At 39.9% G+C, this 27443-nt stretch overlaps 1 protein-coding gene across 3 annotated transcripts in view; it reads right to left on the bottom strand.

Annotated features, from left to right (window-relative positions):
- LOC127453058 (beta-chimaerin-like) overlaps nt 1-27443 on the bottom strand; it is a 79190-nt gene continuing 51747 nt past the window's right edge. For all 3 annotated transcript variants that reach the window (XM_051719070.1, XM_051719069.1, XM_051719068.1), the window contains 7 exons: nt 15223-15309; nt 11313-11397; nt 5884-6057; nt 3160-3237; nt 2704-2841; nt 2097-2202; nt 1-1667 (listed from right to left, as the gene is read on the bottom strand). In XM_051719070.1, the coding sequence (XP_051575030.1) occupies nt 1496-1667; nt 2097-2202; nt 2704-2841; nt 3160-3237; nt 5884-6057; nt 11313-11397; nt 15223-15309 (840 nt within the window). In that variant the 3' untranslated portion in view covers nt 1-1495. The remainder of the gene's footprint in view (nt 1668-2096; nt 2203-2703; nt 2842-3159; nt 3238-5883; nt 6058-11312; nt 11398-15222; nt 15310-27443) is intronic.

Below are 27443 nucleotides of genomic sequence, written 5' to 3' on the forward strand. Positions count from 1 at the left end.
CATAATTTAATAAATCAGCATTTCATAAATTACAATCAAAATTACATTCTTCACAGAAAATATCTTAACAAAACAAATCTGTAGAAAGGTCTTATTCCAAATAAACAACTTAAAAGAACTTAGACCAAGGCAATTGTACCTCTTTTTTTCTCATGGGAGGTAAATGACTGATCTTGCCTCTAACCTGTATGCTCAGGAACTAGTGTCACTGTCTAAGATGAATACAATTCAAGCAATTTTGTTGAGTGTCATTCTTTAAATAGAAGGAAACTTTAAAGTCCAAGAAGGGACAATAAGCAGTAAATAAATTTTGTCCAGTTTGTTTTGCTGATGTCTTGCCCTGACCAATAAATGTTGACCACTCCATTGTTTGTACAGTGAACAAAAAATTATTTGAGGGAGCAATGGATTAAATACAGCGTTATCTACACGGATTCAACAAGAAACATGAAACAACAACTTACACTCTTTGTAAAATTAAAAAGTGCTTTACATAGGATTTCAATAGTCTGGCCATTATAACATACTGTACATTAACCAATCTCATAACCCCAAAAATATACCTTTTAGAATTCATTATTGACAATACGTCAGTTTCACAATGCTAACAAATGCTTTTGACTCAAGAGCTATGGATCATGTAGAGCACCAAGATCAATGCATCATACTTATTTGGCATCACTCTAGTCATAAAACCGATTGATCAAATGAAATGCCCATCATTAATCTATTTATAATTAATTATGTATTCAGTGTAAATTTTGAATTCAGAATGTTTCTACTTGTGTAACTGTATTTGCATAAAATTGTACCATTACTTGGGGTTGAGAAACACATCGAGTGAAATGTGAATGTAAAATCTGATTAAAGGAATAGTTCACACAAAAATGAAAATTCTCTCAGAAGTCGTCTTCAGAACAGAAGCAATGTGTTAAGTGCTGGTGAGAAACAGATCAATATTTAAGTCCTTTTTTACTATAAATTCTCCTCCCTGCCCAGTAGATGGCGATATGCACAAAGAATGCCAATCAGCAAAAACAAAAGAAGAAGAACTCTTAGAAGTGAAGAGAGCTGTTAGGTGGGCTGGTGAAAGTGGAGATTTGTATTAAAAAGGACTTAAATATTGATCTGTTTCAAATCTACACCTATCATATAGCTTTTGAAGACATGGATTAAACCACTGGAGTCATATGGATTACTTTTATGCTGCTTTATGTACGTTTTGGAGCTTCAAAGTTCTGGCCACCATTCCCTTGCATTGTACGGACCTACAGAGCAGAAATATTCTTCTAAAAACCTTTGTGCTCTGCAGAAGAAAGAAAGTCATACACATCTGGGATGGCACGAGTATGAGTAAATAATGAGAGAATTTTAGGGTGAACTATCCCTTTAAACTAAATATCTTTGAAAATTGTGGCAGGCTGCAACAAAGTTGATTAGCTTCTTGCTCATTTCTGTGTGAAGTCTATAAAACATATTTCTTCAATTTAGCTGTTTAAAACAAAATGTCCTCGTGCTCTATCAGGAGTTGAACAATCATTTTCTGATATCTCATGTCGTTGAGAGTGGTGAGCGTGTATTGGTCTGGTGGCCGCATGAGCGTTGGTCCAAAAACAATTCCTAGATTCTCTGCGGTCATGTAATTTTCTTTCTCATACATGGTGACCCTGAAAAACAAGGAAAGAGGAAAGACTTGGAAAAATAAACCAGACAATACAATTTAGGTATTAAACATGAGCAGGCAGGTAACTGATACATTTTCCATTGATGGGAAAATGTGACAGAGCTGGCTCGACAAGTTCGAGATAAAGCACAAATCCTTGAGGATAACTGCGTACGTTTTCTAGTTCCTGAAGTGCGCTGAACTAAAGTACCACATTAGGTTTCCATTTTCCTCCTAATCAGTCTTAGAAGTTTTATATTGCAAAGTAAAAGGAAGTAAACTCACTCTTAAAGCTGAATAAAACACTTAAATGCAACAAAACCCTCAACAACCACCAGCTCAATGGTGGTACATATCCATGAAGTGAACTATGGGAACACAACCTGACAGACCAGAAAATGTCTCTGGAAATTCAATACATTTGTCATTTTACCTCTTCAGATGTGTCATCAGGTAACGCAGGGTCTCATAGTGGGCTGGGGGAAGCTGAAGGAGGCCATCGTGAACTGCCTCTAGTCTAGAGTCTGGGTCTGTTATTTCTGATCAAGAAAACATACTGTTTAGAAAGTGAGCTTGACCTTGTTGTTTTCATAAAGAAATCCAACATTTCTGCTTCAAATGTGTGACTAATAAACACATACTCTATTGACATTTTAGCACATATGCAAATGATGCAAAACATCACCATGGATCCATTTTTTTTTTTAAATAAACATCAAGATTTTAGGTTAAAATATATATAACTGCTTATTTATTTATTTATTTTTTTACCATTTTTAATCACAATTTTTTTAATGGTACTGCGGTGAAAAATGGATTCTTACTTTAAAAGTACAAATATGTTCCATCTAGTCTCTAAAGCTGCATGCATAATTATACTATTATACAACTCTACAATTAGCAAAATGCTGTTTACATTTTTTTTAATCAAGTATAGATGTATACATATGGCACTTTATCAATTAAAGTCACACAGTAGGACATGTCAACTAGCACAGACTAAAAGATTGAATAATTGAATGTGTTTTGAAGTCTCTTACTGGCTGCCTGTATGAACTTGGAGTAAAGGTCATATGTGATGACTGGAATGGGCAGGTCTCGCAGATAAAGCTTCAGTGCTCCAGCAATGATGTTGATGTCTGTGTATATATTAGCACTGATGTCTGCCTTCTCACCATCTGCACAGGACAATTAGTTATGTTTTATGAATAATAAATTAATCACTATACTAAGAAGCATTGTTTGTTTTGACTGGAAAAGCCAGTTATTGTCGACCGAGGTTGAATGTTGATGGAAAATAAAGGTTACGTGAGCAATTATTGTGAGTTCATTAAAGGATGTAACTGAATGGGGAGACCAAATGTAAAAGTTTAAACATCAGGCATTGAAAAAACCTGAATATTATGAATACTGGAGTCTGTGGTGGTTACAGCACTGAGTTCATCAGGTCTGATGCAGCAGTAATGTGGAAGTGGGACACTTATTCTAATACACACCTCTATCAAAAGCCAGTCTGACGTCAGCGATGTGTTCTGTGAAGCCAGACACTCTGTAGAGACCCTCTGATTTCAACCCTAAAAGAAGCAGCAGTAAGACACATTTACTTAAACTTTGCCGTAAACGATTTGGCATAAAACCAAATAAAGTTTAATGCAGGTGAGTTGTCTTGCTGTCTTCACCCTACACAGGAAGCTGCCTTTTAAGGGAGCATCCTAACTGAAATGGAATCTCATATGTGATAGTTTTGGATCACTCATTATAGACCGCACCACACAAACAGCTGCTGAAATTGGAGCAAACATTTTACGGTGAGTAAGTCAATCATTTGTTTTTCCACCGGGCGATGAAATGCCCTGACCAATAAAATGTGAGTTTTGGATCACTTGTCAGAAGCATTTGCAGATGCCAAATCAGGAGGCGCTAAAGCACAGAAAGTTGTTTTGATCATTGACATTAAACTCGAGGAAGAAATCCTGAACCAGCAGTGAGGATGTGTATTTCATTTGCATCAAATGCCTTAAAAACTGAAACATTAAGCCTGGCAGTCACCATTGTTCCATTTGATAACGTTTTAACTGATAATATAATTTTTTTACACTCTGTTTTTCTAATCACCCTTCAGTCCAGTAGATGAACTGAAAAATTTTGTGAAAGTGTCTTGAATGTTTTCTTTCTCATTGAGCAAACTCTTCATCACTGCTGCAGCTTGTAGAGAAATTTGTTATCTTTTTTCAATCTGCTTGTCCAGTTGTTCTTCTAATCCGTGATAGGCAGAGGGCTGACCAGCTAAAACAGGAGTGTCCAAACTACGGCTCACCGACTGCTCTAGTGCGGCCCATGAGAGATTTTAAAAATAGAACAAAATCTAGTCCACTTTTGAAAAATTACATGAAATTCAAGTAACAGCCACATTTCACAGTGTTTCGTCTCCTTGTGCGTTCTCTTGACAGTCACCACCAGCTTCAAACACAAACAGGAGTTTGGAAAACTCCAGATATCCTCGAATGAAGCGCCACACAAAAAAGAATGATTATAGGTTGTTATATGATTGATATCAGGGTAGATACTTTGATCATGTACTCGTTCTCGTTAAAATGTCCAGAAAATATGCATCATAAAACTGAGAAGAGCTGCTGTTGTGCGAGCGCCGCACCGAGTTTATGCGCACAGAGCTGCACGAGCTGAGCACACTCTCCTAAACGCTCCATGCACTGGGAAGTTTAATGATTTGTAGTTAATTGGTTCGTTCTTATGTTTTATTGAAACATGAAGAATTATTCACTGATAATGCGCAATGCTATACATAACGTAGAATTTTAAGAACAATATCTGATGTTCTTAAAAAAAGAACTTGAACTTTGAACCTTTGGGCATTTTTGCCCCAAAAGCAACCTTAATTTCTGACCCTGCATCATTGTTTTATTACAAGCATTTTTGGTGAGAGAAATATCCTTTATTAACAAACAGTGTGATTAAAACTTGCATATTAAGTATACAATATAAAGATGATGTAATTGTGGCAATCTAGAAGCATCTAGCCTTTTTTTTTATTATTACAAGACACGGCCCACGACACCTTATTTCTTTTTGCATCTGGCCCCCAAATAGAAAACGTTTGGACACCCCTGAGCTAAAAGGTGCTTTGCGCTACCTACCGTACTGGGGTAAAATTGCTTGTTGATTAGCGCCACACATCATAAAGGTGTGAATGTGCTAATGGTGATCACTTGCCTCGCTTTTAAAGGAATATTCTGGGTTCAACACAAGTTAAGCTCAACCAACAGCATTTTTGACATAATTGTGATTACCATGAGAATTAATTTTGACTCATCCCTCCTTTTCTTTAAAAAAAAAAAAAAAGCAAAAATAGAGGTTACAGTGAGGTACTTACAATGGAAGTGAATGGGGCCAATATTTGGAGGGTTTAAAAGCAGAAATGTGATGCTTATTATTTTATAAAATCACTTACATTAATTCTTCTGTTAAAACTTGTGTATTATTTGAGCTGTAAAGTTGTTCAAATCGTCATTTTTACAGCCATTTTAGGGTTTGTTGACATTATATCGTCATGTAAAACTTTTACACAAAGTTGTAAAATTGGATATAACTTTACACAGAAAAGGTTAGTAAGTGATTTTATCACACTAAAATGATGTTAACATGCATATTGTTTACATCTTGTGGCTATACATTTGAAACAGCGAGTATTTTAATGTTTACAGCTTGACCCCCATTTCCATTGTAAGTGCCTCACTGGAACCCACATTTTTGCTTTTTTTTTTAAAGAAAAGGAGGAACAAGTTGAAAAAAATTTCTGGTAATCAACATTATGCCACAAATCCTGTCGATTGAGCTTAACATGTATTGAACCAAGAATATTCCTTTAATGTGAAAGGGCCATTCGTCGCCTCTCATAAACGTGTCGCCTTAGGTGTGCAAAGGCCTTCAAGATGCAATTCTAAGTCAAAATGCAGAGAATGTTAGGTTCTGTCCCTGTTGTTATTAGTTTTCAAAGGTATCTACGGATTCTTCTTCTTGCACGTCTTGATATATGACAGGGCAAATGGATCAGAGCACAGGGCAGCTGTAGGGTTCCCACAGTGATTAAGTGCTTTGCTAAAGTGCACAGGTGGTGTAGAGTAGGTCTGGGATCTCCTGCTTAAGCTGAAACACTCTAACCAATCACACTTACAAAGCAGCATTTCAGAAGTGATCAGTACCTCTGTTCTCGATCTCTTTGATACACATGTCCAGAACCATCGGCCGTGGTGTGTTGTGGGCTTTGACCAGCGTGGTGAGATCACAGCTGAAAACCTTCTTGATCCGGCTCAAGTCCGGCTGACAGTCGCTGGGCACCAGTTTAGAGCACTGCTTGTGCACGTTCAGTCCACAGTCTGCAAGAGTAACAGGTCAAGAGGTCAACAGAGCAGGACCCCGTTGTCTCCAAAGAGATAAAAAGACAGACTCCAAGAGAGAGAGTGTGTTTCTATGGGTTTTATTGTGTGTATATATTCAGGGGCAAAGTATACGTGCAGAGACAGGTGAGTCTCAGTCAAGTTGGGTGGTAAAGTGTCAGAATATCTGTCACTTGTCAATGTGTTCATGGCTTTGTCAATCTCTGGGTGTGACTGCCAGCGGGCCTACATACATGCAAGTATGTACTGTATGTGCAGGTACATATCACCAAATGTGTCTTATGATGTCCCGTTGTCATATGTGTGATGGGTACCTGCTAAATTGAAACAATGCTGATGTTTTTGACCCCAAAGACTGTCCATGTGTGTTTTCACACATATATTTCCCCACCCCTTACAAGTTTGTATATTGTTTTTTCTTATTAGTGGTGCTTGATTTGAACAAACCCTAAACCTTACGTATAAACTTTGGCATGATACTTACACTGTCATGCTACAGACATGAATAATACTGTACCTCATATCATGCAGCTTGTTGAGGAGAGGTGTGGTATTATGTTTCAAACCAATCAGACTTATAGTTTTGGCATAAAATTCCTATAGACTTGCATTGAAGGAGGGATCTCAGCAAAAGTTAGGGACCAGAACATCATAGAGCTCTTTGGAATTGGGCAATCGAAAAAATACACACTTATGCATTAAAGCATTTTACCATATTTAAAGTCATTACACAGATTTCTGACGTGTGCAGATTCTTTGTTTAGCCTAGTCATATGATTTCAGTGGTAAGAGACCTGGTTCCCTCACTCTGGCTTGATACAAGGACAGTGGGTGTATGCAGTAACAGAATGTGAACTAGGGTGGTCTGTCTGTCTCTGTCTCTGTCTCCAGTGGCATACACATGCTGTACCTAATCTACAGCGATGTCATTAATCACACACTCTGTCACTTTTACTGCCACCTGAACTCCACCTTCAATGTCTTAAGGCCACAGTGAGACAGAAAAAAGAAAAACACTGTGCTCCTCCACATGGGCTTGTGGACACGTCAACTCTGCTCTAATTCTCAATGTGTCTGATGACACCGACTCACCCCAGGGCCACTGTGAAATAAGAAAAAATAACACTATGTTTTGGGAAAAGTGCTGCCATGTTAACATGAGATCTGACCAAACCTTTAATTATGGAATTAAGGTGAATTTGTCTGTCAAGATTACATCTAAATGAACATCCTGTATCAAAGAGGGTTTAGGAATACGTAAGGCTGATATTTGAAGGACAGACAGAAGATGTGAATTAAAACTTCAACCCCGTTAACACCTGGCATTAAGATGCACTTCAGGTGATCAGATCACATGTGGTCAGCACTAAATAATAAAGGTCTAAATGGGGTCTAATACGTTTTGTGATCGGATAACAAAAACCACATACGAATGTGGTCAAAAACGCATGTGACCACATCGCATTTGAGGTGTAAATGCTAATCCATCCTGCATGCATCCCAAATTTGTAGACAAATTGATTTTCAGTGATAACTTATAAACATTTCAAGACAGCGCTACCTTGAGCTCTGAGGTTGTTTATTGATGGTATATGCTTCTGTTGAAGCCATCTGTCTGCGTTATTTCAACTTCACTGTTTAAACAGCGTGTTTTATAGCGGAATTCCTGGTAAACAACTACATTACCCATGGTACAGCAGAGAAAGCATCAACAATCAGAGAACTGCGGCCAACAAAGACTGAGAATTTGCCTCAGAGCAACCGCCCACTTCCACGACACACTGTGAGTGACGTAATCAAGTCGGTCCCACTTTATCCTTAAACTACTTATCTAATTGTACATATCGGAATATTTTGAAATAAACTTAAAATACATTGTTTTATACTTATAATCAACAACCTAAAATCAATAGTTTGATATATTCCCATCATTTTTTATTCAATTACAATATACTTAATGCTTCATGGGATTGTAGTTTGTACCCTTGTAAAAAACGGTAAGTACACAGCCTTGTACCTTTATCTTTTTGTCTGATTTCTAAATACTTTTTTGCCTCAAAACAAAGTTTGGGATGTTTTGATTAACCTTGGAGCTGGATGGTTTGGTTCATGGCTTATAACTCTTTTGGAGGATTTTATGAAAAGCCTTTGCAAAAAATGAATGAAAAAAATACTTCCGGAACCCAAACGCTGAATAAGTGGGCGGGGCACTGTTGCACTCTATTGGTTATGGGCAGCTTAAAATGGAATTAACCGTCCTATCGGAAAAATTTTTAAAACGGATACATATACTGTATAATCATGAGAACTTCACAGATCTTCTTCAGTGTTTGATATCAACACAGATGACAAGCACAAACATATTAAGCTCCTTTAATACAGGTAATCCAAAACAATAATGGACAATTCTGTTCAAAATGTTGAGTTTGTGCTTAGATTAAATTTTAGATGCATCTGGAAGAACGAGCACGCCAGCACGTATTTTTTGTGCTTTCTTTGTCTTTTATGACTTTGTTGTGCTTTTAAATCATGCAGTAGCTAACACACTGACATAGTGATTGATGTATGTCGTCATAAAACAAATCCTCCCCCTGAAATCCGAACACAAATTGTCACAGGAGATGCATTTAAGTGACCAGATTTAAACAGCGATGTGTATCACCCAACCACATGCGATCGGACCAGCCAAGACACATCTTAATACCAGGTGTACAGTGCATCCAGAAAGTATTCACAGCGTTGAACTTTTTCCACATTTTGTTATGTTACAGCCTTATTCCAAAATGAATTAAATTCATTATTTTCCTCAAAATTCAACAAACAATACCCCATAATGACAACGTGATTTAAGTTTGTTTGAAATCTTTGCAAATGTATTAATAATAAAAAATGAAAAAAATCACATGTACATAAGTATTCACAGCCTTTGCCATGACACTCAAAATTGAGCTCAGGTGCATCCTGTTTCCACTGATCATCCTTGAGATGTTTCTACAACTTGATTGGAGTCCACCTGTGGTAAATTCAGTTGATTGGACATGATTTGGAAAGGCACACACCTGTCTATATAAGGTACAAACAGAGCACAAACCAAGCCATGAAGTCCAAGGAATTGTCTGTAGACCTCCGAGACAGGATTGTATTGAGGCACAGATCTGGGGAGAGAGGAGAACCTTCCAGAAGAACAACCATCTCTGCAGCACTCCACCAATCAGGCCTATATGGTAGAGTGGCCAGATGGAAGTCACTCCTCAGTAAAAGGCACATGACAGCCCGTCTGGAGTTTGCCAAAAGGCACCTGAAGGACTCTCAGACCATGAGAAACAAAGATTGAACTCTTTGGCTTGAATGGCAAGCATCATGTCTGGAGGAAACCAGGCACCGCTCATCACCTGGCCGATACCATCCCTACAGTGAAGCATGGTGGTGGCAGCATCATGCTGTGGGGATGTTTTTCAGTGGCAGGAACTGGGAGACCAGTCAGGATCGAGGGAAAGATGAATGCAGCAATGTACAGAGACATCTTTGATGAAAACCTGCTCCAGAGCGCTCTGGACCTCAGACTGGGGCAAAGGTTCATCTTCCAACAGGACAATGACCCTAAGCACACAGCCAAGATAACAAAGAAGTGGCTACAGGACAACTCTGTGAATGTCCTTGAGTGGCTCAGCCAGAGCCCAGACTTGAACCCGATTGAACATTTCTGGAGTGATCTGAAAATGGCTGTGCACCGACGCTCCCCATTCAACCTTATGGAGCTTGAGAGGTCCTGCAAAGAAGAATGGGAGAAACTGCCCAAAAATAGGTGTGTCAAGCTTGTAGCATCATACTCAAAAAGACTTGAGGCTGTAATTGGTGCCAAAGGTGCTTTAACAAAGTATTGAGCAAAGGCTGTGAATACTTATGAACAGGTGATTTTTTTTTTTTTTTTTTTTTTTCTCATTTTTTATTTTTAATAAATTTGCAAAGATTTCAAACAAACTTTTCACGTTGTCATTATGGGGTATTGTTTGTAGAATTTTGAGGAAAATAATGAATTTAATCCATTTTGGAATAAGGCTGTAACATAACAAAATGTGGAAAAAGTGAAGCGCTGTGAATATTTCCAGATGCACTGTAAATGGAGTCCTCTGAACTACCTTTACAACTCTTTTCTTTTTTTTTTCTTTGTCTAGTTCCCCCCTAACTAGAAAGATAACTAGTGACTTAAGTACAAAATACTTACTTCAGGGTTCCCACACTTTTTGACCAATTAATTTCCATTATTCTTTTCATGCTGTTTCAAGTAGTTTGGATTACTGGTATTTAAAGAATAATTTTATATATTTTTAATTTTTTTTAAATATATTGTTTATTTGTATAAGTATTTAAAATAAGAATTTTGTATTTGTTAAATAAAATTACATTTTATGTAGTTTTATCACACTCACAAAGAGTAATTATTTTAAATCCAAACATAACTAGAAATAATTATATTCAATAAAGAAATGTCCAATATATGTCCATGATGTTTTAAAGGTTTAACTTTTTTTCCATGACTTTTCCAGACCTGGAAATAACAATTCTAAATCTCTGATATTCATGATCATGGGAACCCTGTTTCTTCTGTTCATGTTGGAGTGAATATTTATAATTCATGAGATCCAAATTAAAATGCAGTAAAAATGATATTCCTAATAATCTGCACCACTACTAACATCAATAAAGTGGAACAAACCTATTCAGATTTGTGCTATTTCGTCATACAGTACAGTACAGCCCAATTTTGTGTTGAGGAGGGATTGGATGACTGTGTGTGTATGTGCATCTATGCATGTGTTGATGTATGTTTATGTCTGCGTTTTGGAGTGCAGCCAGATTTTATTATTTTCATTAAACTCCATAGTGTACACAATATGCGGCACTATAAATAGTCAACACTTAACAGAAAGCACTAAACTGGTTTAGACCAGGTGTCATTTAGGAATGCTAAATACCCACACATCAACATGCTAGTTTAAACCCTTATTGTCCCTGGACTCACTTTCAGTATTTAGCCTCAGGTTGCCATCGTGTTGGAGAAGTTCAACAGCCAATCAAATATTGTTACCTGAACGGCAATAGAAATTATGTGGAACTGCCTTTGATTGTAATTTAACATTAACAGTTCTTCCTGTGGATGCTCCTTATCAGGTGCCATAATTCTGATGGACAGTTGGTATGTGAAGAAGGGTTTGTGCCTGGTGGAGGGTTACCTGAACAACGGACGCCCTGGGCGATAAGACCCCACATGAAGTTAGCACAGTATTCACACCAATGTGGGCCTCTGAAGGTGTGCACCTAAACCAAAGAGCAAGCAGTCATCATGATTCAAACACATTGAAGGCACTCAAAAAAACACATTTGAAACACACAAACAGTACAAGGCCAGTGACTCATTCATCTATCCATTTCTATCTAAAGGTCACAGTGAAAGTTTAACAGAAAATGAACGATAACATTTAAGGAGTATTAATGACAACATACAGAGTGTGTCTTACTCAGAATGGACAAACATTTCCTGTAATGTATAAAGATCCTTAACGGATTATTGTTATTCCACAAATTTTACCAGGTTATTGTCCAAAATTATCACTCTATTGTAACATTGTCGGGAAATGTCATGAGTCAAATTAGATCTTGGATCTCCTGCATGAGCACCAGGGCTAAAAGTGTCAGAGCTTACTGCTGGGCAACAGCTCTAAAGATTCAGTGCATTTAAATACACATTAATGACATACCAGATAGTAACAAGTTAAGCTGATATCCGTGTCAAATCCTGAGATGGTCACCAAGCACTCAGGGGACAGTTTGATGACAGGCAGCACTTCAGACACAAAACTGCACTCAGCCAAAGTGCTGAGGAAATAATCAGATCTGTGCTGTAAGTAAATACTGGAGGGTGGTAACGAAAGAGAGTATAAGTAGGGTGGACCCCCTGTGGAGACACAGCCCTGCTTTTTTCATTATAATACTTGTGAGTCAGATTACAGGATTGCTGAAGAAAGTAATGTCTGGCATTTATTACCATGGCTGTGGAAAGTCACACGTAAAGCATGTTCCCATGCACGCCCTTGTGTCAAAACACTGCACAAAGATGAACAAAAGCGCAGGATTTCACAGGAATAAACCCCAGGTGTATGAATGCTGAAATGTAACTATTATAATGAGAGACAGTGTGAGATCTTAGGAGAGATAAGGTAAGGAACAGACTGAATTACGCATGTTGCTCTTATGACTGCAGGTGACGTCATGAGGAAGACGCTATAAGGAAGATTGTAGGAAGGGTCCAAAATGTACACATAAATTAACACACCTGCCAGTGGTGGGTGTGTTGAGAAAATGTACCTGCTGAAAACATGTATTACCAGCCATGACATTGTATTTTGCATAATTTTTTAATTAAAATATATATTTTTGTCCAACCTACTGCAATTATTTAGATGTTTTTTTTTTTTTCCTCAGGAGCTGGTGTTTTCTTTAGTATAGTTTTTTTTTTTAATCGCTCATGGCTCTTAACCCTTCAATTGTCTTAGGGTAATTTTTGACCCGGAATGGGTAAAGAATATGTTATAAATAATGCATAATAATGTTAGTAAGGTTACTAACATTATTTTATATGAAAGGGTACAATGGGGCTAAAGGCATCCCCCCCACCCCCAAAGTGAAAAGACCGTTAAATGGTATTTTCTCAGAAAATATTTATATTAAACCCCTGTAACACTATAACAAATTGTTTGACATTAGTGGGAATGAATTTGTTGTAATGGACATGCAAATTGGGCCCGTTTTGACTGCTGGAAAAGGCTATAGAGATTCATCTGTGATTAAAAATGTACTAAAATTAACTAAAATGTACACTGTTTATTTTTTACAAAAAGAATAAATCAGAAATTGTTGTAATATAGTTGAGATATTATAAAATGCCAAAAGTGATTGAAATAAATGTAAATTGAGACATTCTTGGCCAATGTTTGCCAAGTTTTAAAACTTTTTTTTTTTTAAATGTAATATCATTATACACTTTATACACCATATCATTATACACTTTAGGACTATAATAAAATAATAAAACAGACATTTGTTAAGGGGGGTCTTTAGTGCCGTTGTACACTAATCAAAAATTTATAATAATAATTCCTCACATTTACAGTATACAGTGCTTTTCTAGGCACTCAAAGCGCTTTACATCATAGCAGGGGAATCTCCGGGGAAACCACCACCAGTGTGCAGCATCCGACTGGATGATGTGACGTCAACCATAGTGCGCCAGAACGGCACCAAGCACCAGCTATTGGTGGAGAGGAGAGCACAGTAATGTAGCCAATTCATATGTATAGGGGATTATTAGGAAGCCATGATGGATAGAACCCAATGGGCAAATTTGACCAGGACAATGAGGTTACACCCCTACTGTTTACGAGAAGTGCCCTGGGATTTTTAACGACCACAGAGAGTCAGGACCTCGGTTTAACGTCTCACCCGAAAGAAGGAATTTGTGACTCTAAAATGTATGCATTTTTAATGGTTTTAAATATGGGTCAAAAATCTTTTTTTTTAAGACAATAGGGGGTTAAATCAGTGAGATTATCAATCTCACCAGATTATCATTCTCACAATTTCATTTCAACTATCCAATTGTACTGATGTTCCTAAACAATATTACTGGCCAATTGTTGAGTAACTATGCTTTATTTACACACCAAAGTACATTTGCCACTTGGCAAGTGTTTATTTTGAAACCTGCTTGAGCTGAATGCTTTGTTTTGCTTTTTCAGGTTTTGAAAAGGACAAAAGGAATTCAGATAATGATATGATGTGTTCATTCTTCATTTTTCAAAAGCAGAAGGCCTAAAATGGGAGAATCCATTCAGTCGCTCAGCAGTGAGAGGCTATTGATCTGAACAATCAATCCTATCAATCAATACTGCTGTTAATGGATTAAAAGCCTAGGCAATTAGGTTCATAGAATAGATACAGGCTTATTGATATAACAATCACAGAATTTGTGCCAAGCCTTTACAAATACTATCAGCATGTAACCAAGACAGTTGAAAAGCACATCATACTTCATAAAACCCTCTGAATATTTTGTCAAGTCCACAACTAACATTTCAAATCCTGGAAACCATGAGTGTAGCTACGCTCATGTCATGTTGGGATTATTGTAATTAAGAGATGAGAACCCTGAGACTTCTACTCTGACATGAAATTATTAATTTATATGACAACGCTCATAGCGCCTAAATGGATCCATGTGCAGCTTTGTTGTTGATGATCACTTCTTTAATTCAACTCAATGTACCAGTATTAAAAATGCACACCAACTAACACCGGATAAAATAAAATGGCATACCAAACTAAAATTTGTGTAGAGGTACCAAACTAACTTTACTAACTTGTTAACTACTTGTAACTAAGCTGCTGTCATTTTGGCTTTTTCACATGACATCATGACAGCCAAGTGCGAGAAGTCATACAAGTTAAGCTCAATCAGCTCCATTTGAGGCATAATAATGATTACTACAAAAAATTATTTCAACTCGTCTTGTTTATTTGTTTAAACAAAAGAAAACATTTACAGTTAAGCACTTATAATGAAAGTGAATGGGGCCAGTTCATAAACATTAATACATGTTCTTTCAAAATTATATTCACAAGACGTAAACATTATACGTACATATTAACATGACTTTAGTGTGATAAAATCGCTTACTAACCTACCTTTTCAGGGTAAAGTTATATCTAATATTGCAACTTCATTGCCATGAAGACGCAATGCCAGTAAAACATGTAAGTGATTCAGGTTAACATGTATAATGTTTAAGTTTTGTGGCTCTACTTTTGAAATAGTTAGTATTTAAATGTTTATGGACTGGCCCATTCACTTCCATTGTAATTGCCTTCCTGAAACCAGTAGATATTTGCTTAAATGATTGATAAGTCAAAGTTATTTTCTGTGTTAATCAACATTATGCTACAAATACCTTCGACTGAGCTTACTTGTATTGAACAATCCTTTATTTGCAAAATTTTGAGTTTGACGAAGATATGAGCAGTTTTTGCTAATAACTCATAATTACAGCAACTTACATGAAGTCAACATAGCACAATGTCATCACCCACCTTAAAGTTGTGGATCTTTTCATAGTTGCAGTGTTTCTCCGGTCCCTCCTTGATTGTAGTGCGTCTGCTCAGCAATGATGGGGAGATCTGTGAACAAGTCAAGATCTTTAGAGGCTTCCAAAACAGTGCACCCTTACTGCCCAGATTCACTCCCAGAGCTAACGCCAACAACTCCTGGTGCTTATGGTCTTTCTGCTTCACTCTATGATTGGCTAACTCGCTCCTCGCTGGGCCCTTAGTGCCAACAGCCTGGTCCCAGGGCTCTGGAAGAGCCTGCATCTCCTCTGTAGAGGAAGATGTGAGTGTTGTGGAGGAATAGTAGAGAAGTTCAGGACTATGGGGATGACAGTGACACAACTGTCCTGCAGAAACCGAAGTAGTCCTCCTCTCTCTGGAGTCTGGGCCAAATGAAAGGGGGTAGGGGGTGTGGTGGGTGGGTGGGCTGCCTGGGGGCAGGAGTGTGCTTCAGACAATAGCACTCATTCAGCACTCTCAGTGAAGGGCACAGAGAGTGAGAGAGGAGAGAAGAGACATTGGGAGGTGTCCCAATGTCAGTCTTGTAAATACATCTCTATAGCTGGATCAGTGGAATCAGATTCTCTTTACAGAACATTGCACTTCCAGAAACCATTCCACAGAGCTTTCCTTGTACACGGTTAATCCTACAGCTTACAGTCAAAGTGCTTGGCTTTTACTGCAACAAAATCAGAGATTTGCTCTCAGAATAGTCTTATATCTCAGACTAAAGAGAATCACTGCACTACCAAGTTGCTGTCTATATATTTTTCCTTCAAGTGAGCAGGTTTTAAATTGTTTATAAATCCAGTCCCTTCTCTGTACTGTTCAACAGAGAATTCTCTATTCCTTCACTTCTAGTTGTCACACTTAAGTCACAAAACTTCGGCCAATCTCTACAATCTGCTCAGAACTGAGGAAGATTTCAGTATTAATCTTGAATTATGGGATGATCTCTCGCCTGGTTTATAGAATAGTGATGGGTCATTCGCGAACGAGTCGCTCTAAGAGCCAGCTCTTGTAGGTGAACACTGGGAGCCGGCTCGCATATCAGAAGAGCCGAATCTATTTATAAAAATATAAAAAAAAATAAGATATGAATAATCAAAAGATTTAAATGAATAGAATTAACTAATTCAAAGAACGAAAAAAGAAATAAAATAATATAGGCCTAAATGCTCAAGCGCACACACATTCATCTGCTCAGACTAACAGCCTCACCTGTTGTTCCTGTCAATAAGACATGCAGTGTCAACCAATGAACCAAAGATGCGTGAGGGAGGGCGGAGCCAGCTTATTATGTTGTTCAGATTGTATTCGTTTTGAATTGTTACATTTATATGCACTTTGTTTATATACATTAAAAAAGTTATCTTTAAATGCACGTGTAATATCATCCTTCTTTTTTTACATTTATTTCAATTTGTGGGATGCTGCAGTTTTGCAAATTGTTATTTATTTTTCTTTGATATGGTGCAATATTCTATTATGCTGTTCAGATTGTATTCGTTTTGAATGGTTAGATTTATATGCACTTTGTTTATATACATTAAAAAGTTATACTTTAAATGCAAATGCAAACCAATGCATTGTTAAATACATTGAGGTTAAGGTAGAGTACGATTTCATTTAATAATTTAATTAGAATTGTTTTAACACCAATCATAGTCAAACTATAGAATTAGACTTGAAAAAATACAAAACATTTTTTTTTTAAAGAGCCGTTTGGGAGCCAAAAAGCTGGCTCTTTTTGGTGAGCTGAGCCGAACGAGCTGGCTCACTGAAAATGCCCCCTATCGGCAGGGGACTGTTGCCGACTGTCTTAGCTCAAACGTCCTGTAGACGCACATGAGAATTCCTCACCTGCAATCACTCATTTATAGAGTGATATGACACAGAAGACTTGATTGACCAGCCATTGGAATTATTAAAGACATAGTTCACCCAAAAATGCATTATAATGGAAAACATTGGACAGTTCCATTAGATGGAAAATAGATGCAGTAAAAGTGAATGGTGACTGAGGCTAACATTTTGTCAAACTCTTTTTGTGTTCCACACGAGAAAGTCATAGGGCCTACAGGTTACAAACAAAATGAGAGTGAGTAAATGATAAAATAATTGTAATTTTTAAGTTAACTATCCCTTTGAATAAATTAACAAAATTATGAGATTAGGAGGGTATATGAAGATCTGATGAGTAAAAAGAAAGAATGTTTAAGAGGAAAAAAAGCAACCTGACTACAAGTCAGAAGTTCAAGATATGCTGCATTCAGAGACGTGATGGACCTAATTTCCCAGAAAAGTGAAGCAGGCATGGGTAGAAGCCTGTCAAGGTTGTATTTAAATATATGAGCTTTGCTAAGAAACCTCTGGTGTGGTTTTATTGCTGCTGACCTCCACAAAGTGACCAGGCATAGTTGTTTGCTGGTGGCATGGAACAGTTGACACCAAATAACATTTGATCTAGTGGTCAACCAATATTTTGGTTTTCCAATGGCTTATGCTGATATTTAGGGCACAGGGAGGCTGATGGCCGATATAAAGCCAATTTATTGAATGCAACAAAATGCTAGCAAATGTGATGTCCGGGTTCTAAGGTCAGAATCCACATTGAAAATCTGGTATTCAAAATTGAATTTAAACCTGGAAATAAACAGAGTTTTAGGATGTTGAAAAATTTATGAGGTTAGGACGTAAAATAAAGTAGAAATATTTACTGCAGAGCATTTAATATTCAGATATATTTTATATATCCCTAGGTCACAAAACTGTCTTGGTTACTGATGTAACCTCTTTCCCTCCATCAGGGAACGAGACGTTGTGTCGATGTAGTGACACTAGGGGTTCGCTCTTGAGAGCCCAAATCACCTTTGCTTTATTCAGAAAAGACCAATGAAAATTGGCGAGTGGAATTTGCATGCCGCTCTCCGCCCTGGACATACGGGTATAAAAAGAGATGGCGTGCAACACTCATTCAGATTTGTGCTGATGAGCCGAGAGAGTGTCCCGGCCATGTCAGCGGTCGGTTCAGCGCCGCAACAGGAGGGACACAACGTCTCATTCCCTCCATTAGGGAACAGAGGTTACATCAGTAACCAAGACTTTCCCTGTCTGTCACTCACTCGACATTGTGTCAATGTAGTGACACTAGGAGTTCCTATACGAAACGCCGCAGGTGCTGAACCGTGTCACGTGGTATGGAGGAGCGGACACGGGCAAGCTGCTACGTGCCTCGCAGAGAGCACTCAACCACGTCGTGACCCTCCAGTGAGTTAGGTAAGAAGTCTCCCTGGTCCCTTTATGGGTGGGAGGAAGCACTTACCCAAGGAGTGGAAAACCAAACAGTGGAAATGCATCATATGGGATTACCGAGGGGGGAATCACCACGTATGGAGCACCCAAGTACGTGGGCTCATCTGAAAAGGGGCATACCATGAGTACTGGGCCTGGCGGTGTTACTCCTCCTGTGGTGAGTTCGTCACCAAACAGTGCTTAAGAAATTAAAGAGGTGTCCAGTGTTCACCAATTGCGGGGAACTGTTGTGGTCAAGATAGCTCACATTATCACCTTGAAAGGGGAAAGGCGCAAATGCAAGCAATACACCCGATCGGCTGCCCGGCCTACCTGTTGTTACCCTGTAACACTTGGGTTGAAACCGGTTCTATGCGCAGGTTATAGAACCTCGCAAATGTATTGGGTGTAGCCCAACCCGCTGCTCTGCATATGTCTGTTAGAGAGGCGCCCCTCGCCAGTGCCCAGGAGGACGCAACACATCTAGTGGAGTGCACCTGGACTCCAAAGGGGCATGGCAGGTCTCGTGATTTGTAAGCCAAAGAAATGGCATCCACAATCCAATGGGCCAGCCTCTGTTTGGGGACAGCTTTCCCCTTCTGCTGCCCTCCAAAACAGACAAAGAGCTGCTCCGAGTGACTAAAGCTCTGTGTGCGGTCCAGATAGATGCGCAGGGTGCAAACTGGACACAGCAATGACAAGGCCGGGTCTTCCTCCTCTGAAGGGAGTGCTTGCAGGTTCACCACCTGATCCCAAAAGGGAGTGGTGGGAACTTTGGGCACGTAACTGGGCCGAGGTCTCAAGATCACATGCGAGTGTGCCGGCCCGAACTCCAAGCATTTACTGGTGACAGAGAGTGCATGTAGGTCCCCAAACCTCTTGATAGAAGTGAGCGCCACCAGGAGGGCCATCTTCAGTGACAAAGTGCTGAACTTGGCCTGCTCCAGGGGCTCAAAGGGGGCTCTCTGTAGGGCAGGTAGGACCATAGAGAGATCCCAAGAGGGAATCAGGCGCGACCTAGGAGGATTCAGTCTCCTCACGCCCTTGAGGAACCTGGTGATCAGGTCGTGCTGCCGTGAGGGTTTCCCATCCAGTGTATCATGATACGCTGTTATAGCAGCCACGTACACCTTCAGGGTGGAGGGAGACAGCCATCTCTCCAGACCCTCCTGTAGGAAGGACAACACAAACCTGACCACGAATCTCTGTGGATCTTCCCCACGGGAAGAACACCAGTTTGCGAAGAGACGCCACTTCAGAGTTACAGCCGCCTCGTGGAGGGGGCTCTGGCCTGAGTGATCGTGTCAATCACCACTTGCGGAAGGCCTGCTAGGTCTTCTGTGTCCCGTCCAGGAGCCAGATGTGGAGGTTCCAGAAGTCTGGCTGTGGGTGCCGGAGCATGCCCTGCCCCTGAGTGAGAAGGTCCTGCCTCAGGGGAATGTGCCAGGGAGGGATGCACTTGCCAGGATGCGCTTCTGCATCAACATCTTGAACGGAAGCCTCTGTAAGGCCTTGTTCAAGGCATGCAGATCCAGAATTGGGTGCACCCCCCCCTCTCTTGAGCACGATAAAATAGGGGCTGTAAAAGCCCTTGTGTGACTCGGCTAAGGGGACAGGCTCTATTGCTCCCTTCGCTAGAAGGGTGGTGACCTCCGCCCAAAGGACCGAGGCATCCTTGCCTCGCACCGCAGTGGAGAGGACGCCACTGAACCTGGGCGGCCGTCTGGCGAACTGGATCGCGTAGCTGAGGTGGATCGTCCTGATGAGCCTTCGTGATGGGCTGGAAAGTGCTAACCAGGCTTCCAGCCTCTGTGCTAACTGCACCAGGGGGACAATTGGTTTTATCAGGCCTGGGGTGGGTGGTTCGTGGCGAGGCAGAGCAGATGCTCCACCGGGAAGATCGTCCGGGGGAGGCGTGCTGCCCTGCGAGCCCGCAACGGTGGCCGGTGGCTGGGGTGGGCGAGCAGCCCCAAGAACCGCCGCACTTACCTGTTTGCCGGCTTTCTTTTGATGGAGAACAAGGGAACGCGAGATACTCGCGTCCCGCTCATTGACCGGAAAGACTTTCGGCACCTGGCCATCGCAAGCGCGAGGGCCGGAAGGGCTGAGCACTGGAGAATGACCCAGGGAATGAGGAAACTGCTCTTTTATTGACAAATTGTGTGCCGGGGCCCAGAAGGCAGCCGGCAATGTTTTGAGGTTACTCACCTCGTGCTGGTCCAGGAGCGGGAGTGGGGCCCATGCGCTCACCTGGGTCAGGCCAATCAAAGTCAGTCGCCTCATCCCTGGGTTGCCTGTCTCAGGGGTTCTTGGCAGCCAGCTGACGGGCAAGCGGTGCTGCCTTCCTGCAGGAGGATCTTCTTCTCAGAGGCCGGCATGACATGCTCAGGGCAAGGCGGAGGTTTCCACTCAAGCCCGCTGTTTGCAGCCGCCCGGGCAAGCACAGCTGCCAACTCAGCGTCCGCCTCATCCTGAGCTCTGCCACCCGAGAGTGGGAGCTCAGAAGATTTGTCCGCTTCCGAAAGCAGAAGCCCACCCTCCGATGCTGCGACCGATAACTCATCCTCGTCGCGAGCCCCGAATGAGACATTAAATCCGCCCTGAGGCGGACCGCCTGCATTGCTCGTGAACTCTACCAGGCAGAACGAGCGTGCTGGAGGATGGGAGGACTGTGGGGACTGAGCTGGCGGAAACGCTCCCATATCCACATCCAGATTGCCCGCAGTGCTCGCCAACCCAGCCGCCTGAGTTTCAACCCAGAACGGACCGGGTCGGGAAGCAGCCGCAGTGGCTCTCTGTTTCACGAAGAAGGAAGAGAGCCGTGACCACAACGTTCTCATGGGCATGTTCTCACAGTGAGAACATGACCCCTCCACAAAAGCTGCCTCGGCGTGCTGGCGACCCAAGAGAGATAACGGCCACACCCAGTAGCACAAAGGTGAAAGGACATCTTTAAAAAGACGGCAATCGTTTGTGCGAGCTCTTTTAGAGAAAATATATTCTTTTGAATATACTCTTTTTTTACACCTGTGAACTCAGCCACCAAAGTGCACAGGGGAAGCACAACACTCGACCGTGCGAGAGTGACCGCTGATACGTGCCGTAATTCCAGCAGCAGACAGCGAGGTGACGGGACGAACACACACATGCACTTGGCTCCGAAGAACAAGTCTGAATGAGTGGTGCACACCATCTCCTTTTATACCTGTATGTCCGGGGCGGAGAGCGGCATGCAAATTCCACTCGCCAATTTTCATTGGCCTTTTCTGAATAAAGCAAAGGTGATTAAAGCTCTCAAGAGTGAACCCCTAGTGTCACTACATCGACACAACGTCGAGTGAGTGACAGACAGGGAACCACTACTTCTGTTAATTAACTAAGCGGGCAAAGTTATAAACTGAACAGCAGGCCAATTAATCAGCCTGGCTAATACTGTATACCACTAGTTTCTCCAAATTGCTTGGAGGACCTACGTCCAATTCAGCTAGCCTAAACTACAATATCAATATTGAAAGAGGGAGACAAACTCAGTGATTGAGGGTGACACATACACATTTAAGTTTTACTCTCAAAGACAAGATAAAGGGATGTCGGGGAGTCACATATAGTGATAAAAGGGGTGTGGGAGATGGGGCTTTCAGACAGTGTGAGTGCATGTGCAAGACTTGCACATTTTGTCCTAAGGCAGATGGCTTCTTGTGTCCTAATGAAAGAGGCGAAAAGCAAAACACAAAAGAGAGAGACAATAAGTCTCTTTTTTAGAGCCCACTGTACTGACAGAACAGAGAAGAGACCCAGCAGCTGACAAGACAGACAGAACTATGGCATTTAAGGAAGAAAAAAAATAACAAGACCTCTCTATGAGCATTCTGTATGCACAGAAACCACATCCTATGCAATGAACACAGTGGGAAATGCATTACATTCATTTAATACACTATGTTTTCATTGAACTAAAAAGAGGAAAATGTACTTTATTCAATTAATCCACTATGCACTATTCATTTCATTCACTAAATGTTGCCTGAATATTGTCTGTCACTGACAGTTCAGCTGTAATGTTAGGGATGCATTTTTATCAAAACAAGTGTATTAAAGGAATAGTCCACCCAAATTTCTACATCTTGTTCCAAACTAGTATGCTTAGATTTTTTGAGTGGACCACAAAAGTCATGCAGCATCGCACACAAGTGCTTTCATGGTGTTTTGTTTTTTTCTCTCTTTGGAGCTCGAAATAATGGTCGAAACTGACGTTGCATGTAAAGACTTGCTTGAAGCTTAAAAAAAGTTATTCTATGGAGGAAGAAAATACATACTAGTACAGGTTTAAAATGGCATGTGGGTGATTAAATAATGACAGAATTTTCATATTTGGGTGCACTATTCCTTGTGTTCTGTTCATTTTGTGCTAACACATTTTGTGTTCCTGGTCAAAAATGTTTATAAATCTGTCATTTTGCATATACTGTATTAGCAAAAGATATTGCATTAGACAGGTTATTTATTCCTTTTTTTTAACATATTTTAAAAGCATATATTTTTATTTATACAAGGATTAATTGAAAGGAGCTTATACCAAGGCCAATGGAAAAACTCCCTGTGGAAAAAAAATATTTTAAAATATTACATAATAAATTAAAAACCACTTATTTGATCTGAACAAAATATGTGTCAAATATGTGAATCTGGACTTTACAATGTATGTGCTGCGAAAAAGTATTTGCCCCCTTTCTGATTTCTTCTATTTTTGTGCATTTTTCATACTAAATAGTTTTAGATCTTCAAACGAGATATAGCATAAAACAAAGGCAACCTGAGTAAACACAAATAACAGTTATCAAATATATATATTTTTTACTGAAGCAAAAAGGGTATCCAACACCTATATCACCCATGTGAAAAACTCACTGCCCCTTAAATTTAATAGCTGGTTTTGCCACCTTTAGCAGCAATAGCTGCAACCAAATGCTTCCGATAACTGGAGATCATTCTTTCACAATGCTGTAGTGGAATTTTGGCCCACTCTTCTTTGCAGAACTGCTTTAGTTCAGCCACAATGGAGGGTTTTCGAGCATGAACTGCCAGTTTAAGGTCCTACCACAGCATCTCAGTCGGGTTCAAGTCAGGACTTTGACTAGGCCACTCCAAAACTTAAATTTTGCTTCTTTTGAGCCATTTAGAGGTGGACTTACTCCTATGCTTTGGATCATTGTCTTGCTGAATAATCCAGTTGCGCTTGAGCTTCAAATCACAGACTGATGACCGGATGTTCTCCTTTATGATTTTCTGGTAGAAAGCAGAATTCATGTTTCCCTCAATTAATACAGTTCGCCCTGGCCCTGAAGCAGCAAAGCATCCCCACACCACCACACTACCACCAACATGCTTGATCGTAGGTATGATGTTCTTTTTTTTTTTATCCCCTTTTCTCCCCATTTTGGAATGCCCAATTCCCACTACTTAGAAGGTCCTCGTGGTGGCGTGGTTACACACCTCAATCCGGGTGGCGGAGGACAAGTCTCAGTTGCCTCCACTTCGGAGACAGTCAATCCACGCATCTTATCACGTGGCTCATTGTGCATGACACAGGAGACTCCCAGCATGTGGAGGCTCATGCTACTCTCCGCGATCCACGCACAACTTACCATGTGCCCCACTGAGAGCGACAACCACTAATCGCGACCACGAGGAGGTTACCCCATGTGACTCTACTCTCCCTAGCAACCGGGCCAATTTGGTTGCTAAGGAGACCTGGCTGGAGTCATTCAGCACACCCTGGATTTGAACTCACGACTCCAGTGGTGGTAGTCAGCGTCAATACTCGCTGATCTACACAGGCCCCCTTATGATGTTCTTTTCTATGGAATTTGGTGTTTTATTTATGCCAGATGTAAAGGGACCCCTGTCATCCAAACAATTCCACTTTTGATTCATCAGTCCACAGAACATTCTCCCAAAAGGTTTGAGGATCATCAAGGTGTGTTTTGGCAAAATTCAGATGAGTCTTATTGCTCTTTTGGGTTATCAGTGGTTTTCGCCTTACCACTCTTCCATGTATGGCATTTTTGGCCAGTGTCTTTCTGATAGTGGAGTCATGAACAGTGACCTTTATTGATGCGAGAGATGCCTGCAGTTCCTTCTATGTTGTCCTTGGCTTTTTTGTGACTTCCTGGATGAGTCGTCACTGTGCTCTTGGTGGAATTTTGGAAGGTCGGCCACTTCTGGGAAGGTTCACTACTGTGCCAGGGTTTCTCCATATGGAGATAATGGCTTTCACTGTGGTTCTTTGGAGTCCCAGAGCCTTTGAAATAGCTTTGTCCCAGACTGAATTATTTCAATCACCTTTTTCCTCATCATTTCTGGAATTTCTTTCGACCTTGGCATAGTGTGCTACTGGGTGAGACCTTTTTAGCCAACTTCATGCAGCTGAAAAAGTTCTATTTAGGTGTTGATTTAATTGAACAGGGCTGACAGTAATCAGGCCTGGGTGTGTCTAGTCCAGCTGAACCCCATTATGAATGCAGTTACATAGATTTGGGGATTTAGTAACTTTAAATACTTTTTCACACAGGCCCAGTTGATATTGGATAACTGTTTTGCTTCAATAAATAACATTATCATTTAAAAACTGTATTTTGTGTTTACTCAGATTGCCTTTGTTTTATGTTAGAATTTGTTTGAAATTTTGAAACAATTTAGTATGAGACATACACAAAAACAGAATAAATCAGGATGGGGGAAAATACCTTTTCACAGCACTGTATATAGTTGATCCCACCAATTCTTAAATAATGCTTTTTAATTGGCAGATAAATAAGAACTGTTTTTTTCTCATCATTTGCAAATTTGTTATCACAACAATTATATTCAGAGTTGGTAAAACCATAAAAAAGATGAGATAGCCATGTGTTATATATCACTGGATAGGTCTATATTAGTAGAATGCAAGGAGCCAATTTGTTTCACTCAGAGGCCAAACTGCTGTATTAATGTATGAAATTCCCACTGACACCAGAGTATGTGAACAGAGCAGAGTGGAAGCAGAGCGAGGAGTGAAGCGGTATGATTTTGCCTGGAGCAAAAATCGGAGCGTCCTTGTTTTCTCTCGCTCCAAGAGTGCTCCACTGATGCTCCATCACGGGCACAACACCTGTTGACAGCCCTTAATGCAATAATTCACCACATGTTAAGCAGTGTTAAACACTATTGGCATGAAGGAAAGATGGAATTTCTGATATAACCAGAAAGAATGGGATAAAAAAATATAAATTTAAAATAGCGGCACTTAGTAATATTCGACCTCCAGCGCGAAGGTTACTTTCGCTTTTTGTGTTCACGCTCCCTATTATTGAGTTATGTTTGAGGTAAAGCTTGACTTAACTACATGCTTGTGTCTCGTCTCTTTATTCTTACATCAACTGGCATTTATTGAAAATTAATGATGGGATGGCGAAGGAGAACACAAGTGGGGAGATGATTGCCACGATCAAAGGTTTGTTGTGAAATCATAAAAGATGTGTACAGAAAACACAATGATAATCAATTCACATGTGGAGAGAAAATCGAAACATCAGTAATACATATATCTATATCTCTCCCCTATTAAATATTTTGAATAATCTTATCATCATTCTAATCTAATGCATCACAATCTTAACTGTAGGCAATTATGTCCCACATTACAGTTTTTTTGTGAATGCTTAAAGTGATTTTTGAAGCAATATCTCTGAAACCATTAACACTTGTGTCCAATGCATTTACCAAGTGTGCCAAACTGAATTCATGTTCTCTGCTTTACACTCAGTTTGCAATTTTATAACACACTTCTAGCAAAACTGTAAACATTGGTTTCTACATTGCTACACTATTTCGCCAATTGCCTTTCCACATTGACACATGTGAAAACACTTTCAGATAATGAGTTCACTTACAAATCAGAGCTTGAGCACTATAAATAGGCCACAGTCTTATGACCAGACCCACGAAGAAGGCGAGATGTAATTTTTTCTGGGTTTTTTTTTTTTCGAACACAAATGTTTTTGTTTTCTTTTACTGCGCTTTTATTGTTTGAGGAGTGTTAGAATATTGAGAAAACAAATACAGTAAATAACTTTTTCCCCTTATTTGTATTGATAGTGTGTTATGTTCAGAATTCACATCCATACTTTACACATTTGGATGCTTGTGTGTATGTGTGTTTATTACAAATATGACAAAACTTTACTGCAAACTGCTATGCCCTGCACACAGAAACAGCAAAAGCCACAAGTGTTTTTCCTTTATACTATCAGTGCGTAGTTGGTGCTTTGTGTGCTTATTCAAATGATGGTTTGTGTGTACTGTATTGACGTACAAACACAATTTTTTAAAAGAGTTTAAAGAGTTTGCAAGAATTGTTTGCTTTTGCAAGAGATGTATAATGTTTTACTAGTTTGGTGTAAGGTTTTGTGGTTAGTGTGTAGAGTTTTGCAAAAATAGCCTATAGTTTAAAAGATAGTGCCTAAGCAATCAGAAAAAACTGTATATAGAATTTAACTTTTAGCGACCTAAAACATCAACTGAACTAATCAGTTAATATTGCGTAGTTTGACTTTAATAATTGCCATCTTAATATATTTGTGTTGTAGGCTAATATATGCATTATACATTTGCAGATAAAGAAGCTCAGCAAACATGAACAAAGAGAGGTAAATTTAAAATCTTAAAAAAATTCAAAAGCTAGTTTTTCCAAAAGTGAACTCTGCATTAGACATGCAGTATAGTTTTGATAGTCTTATCTAGTTTTGATTACAAAAGTGTAGAACATTCTGAGAATGTAATTTTTTCATTAAAATAATTATAGGGCAAGGTTAATTAAAAGAAGTAATCAGTTACAAAATAACAGGCAATAATTAGGCAATAACACATGGGCC

This window comes from Myxocyprinus asiaticus, chromosome 15 (genome assembly GCF_019703515.2).
Source record: "Myxocyprinus asiaticus isolate MX2 ecotype Aquarium Trade chromosome 15, UBuf_Myxa_2, whole genome shotgun sequence".
Taxonomy (NCBI): domain Eukaryota; kingdom Metazoa; phylum Chordata; class Actinopteri; order Cypriniformes; family Catostomidae; genus Myxocyprinus; species Myxocyprinus asiaticus.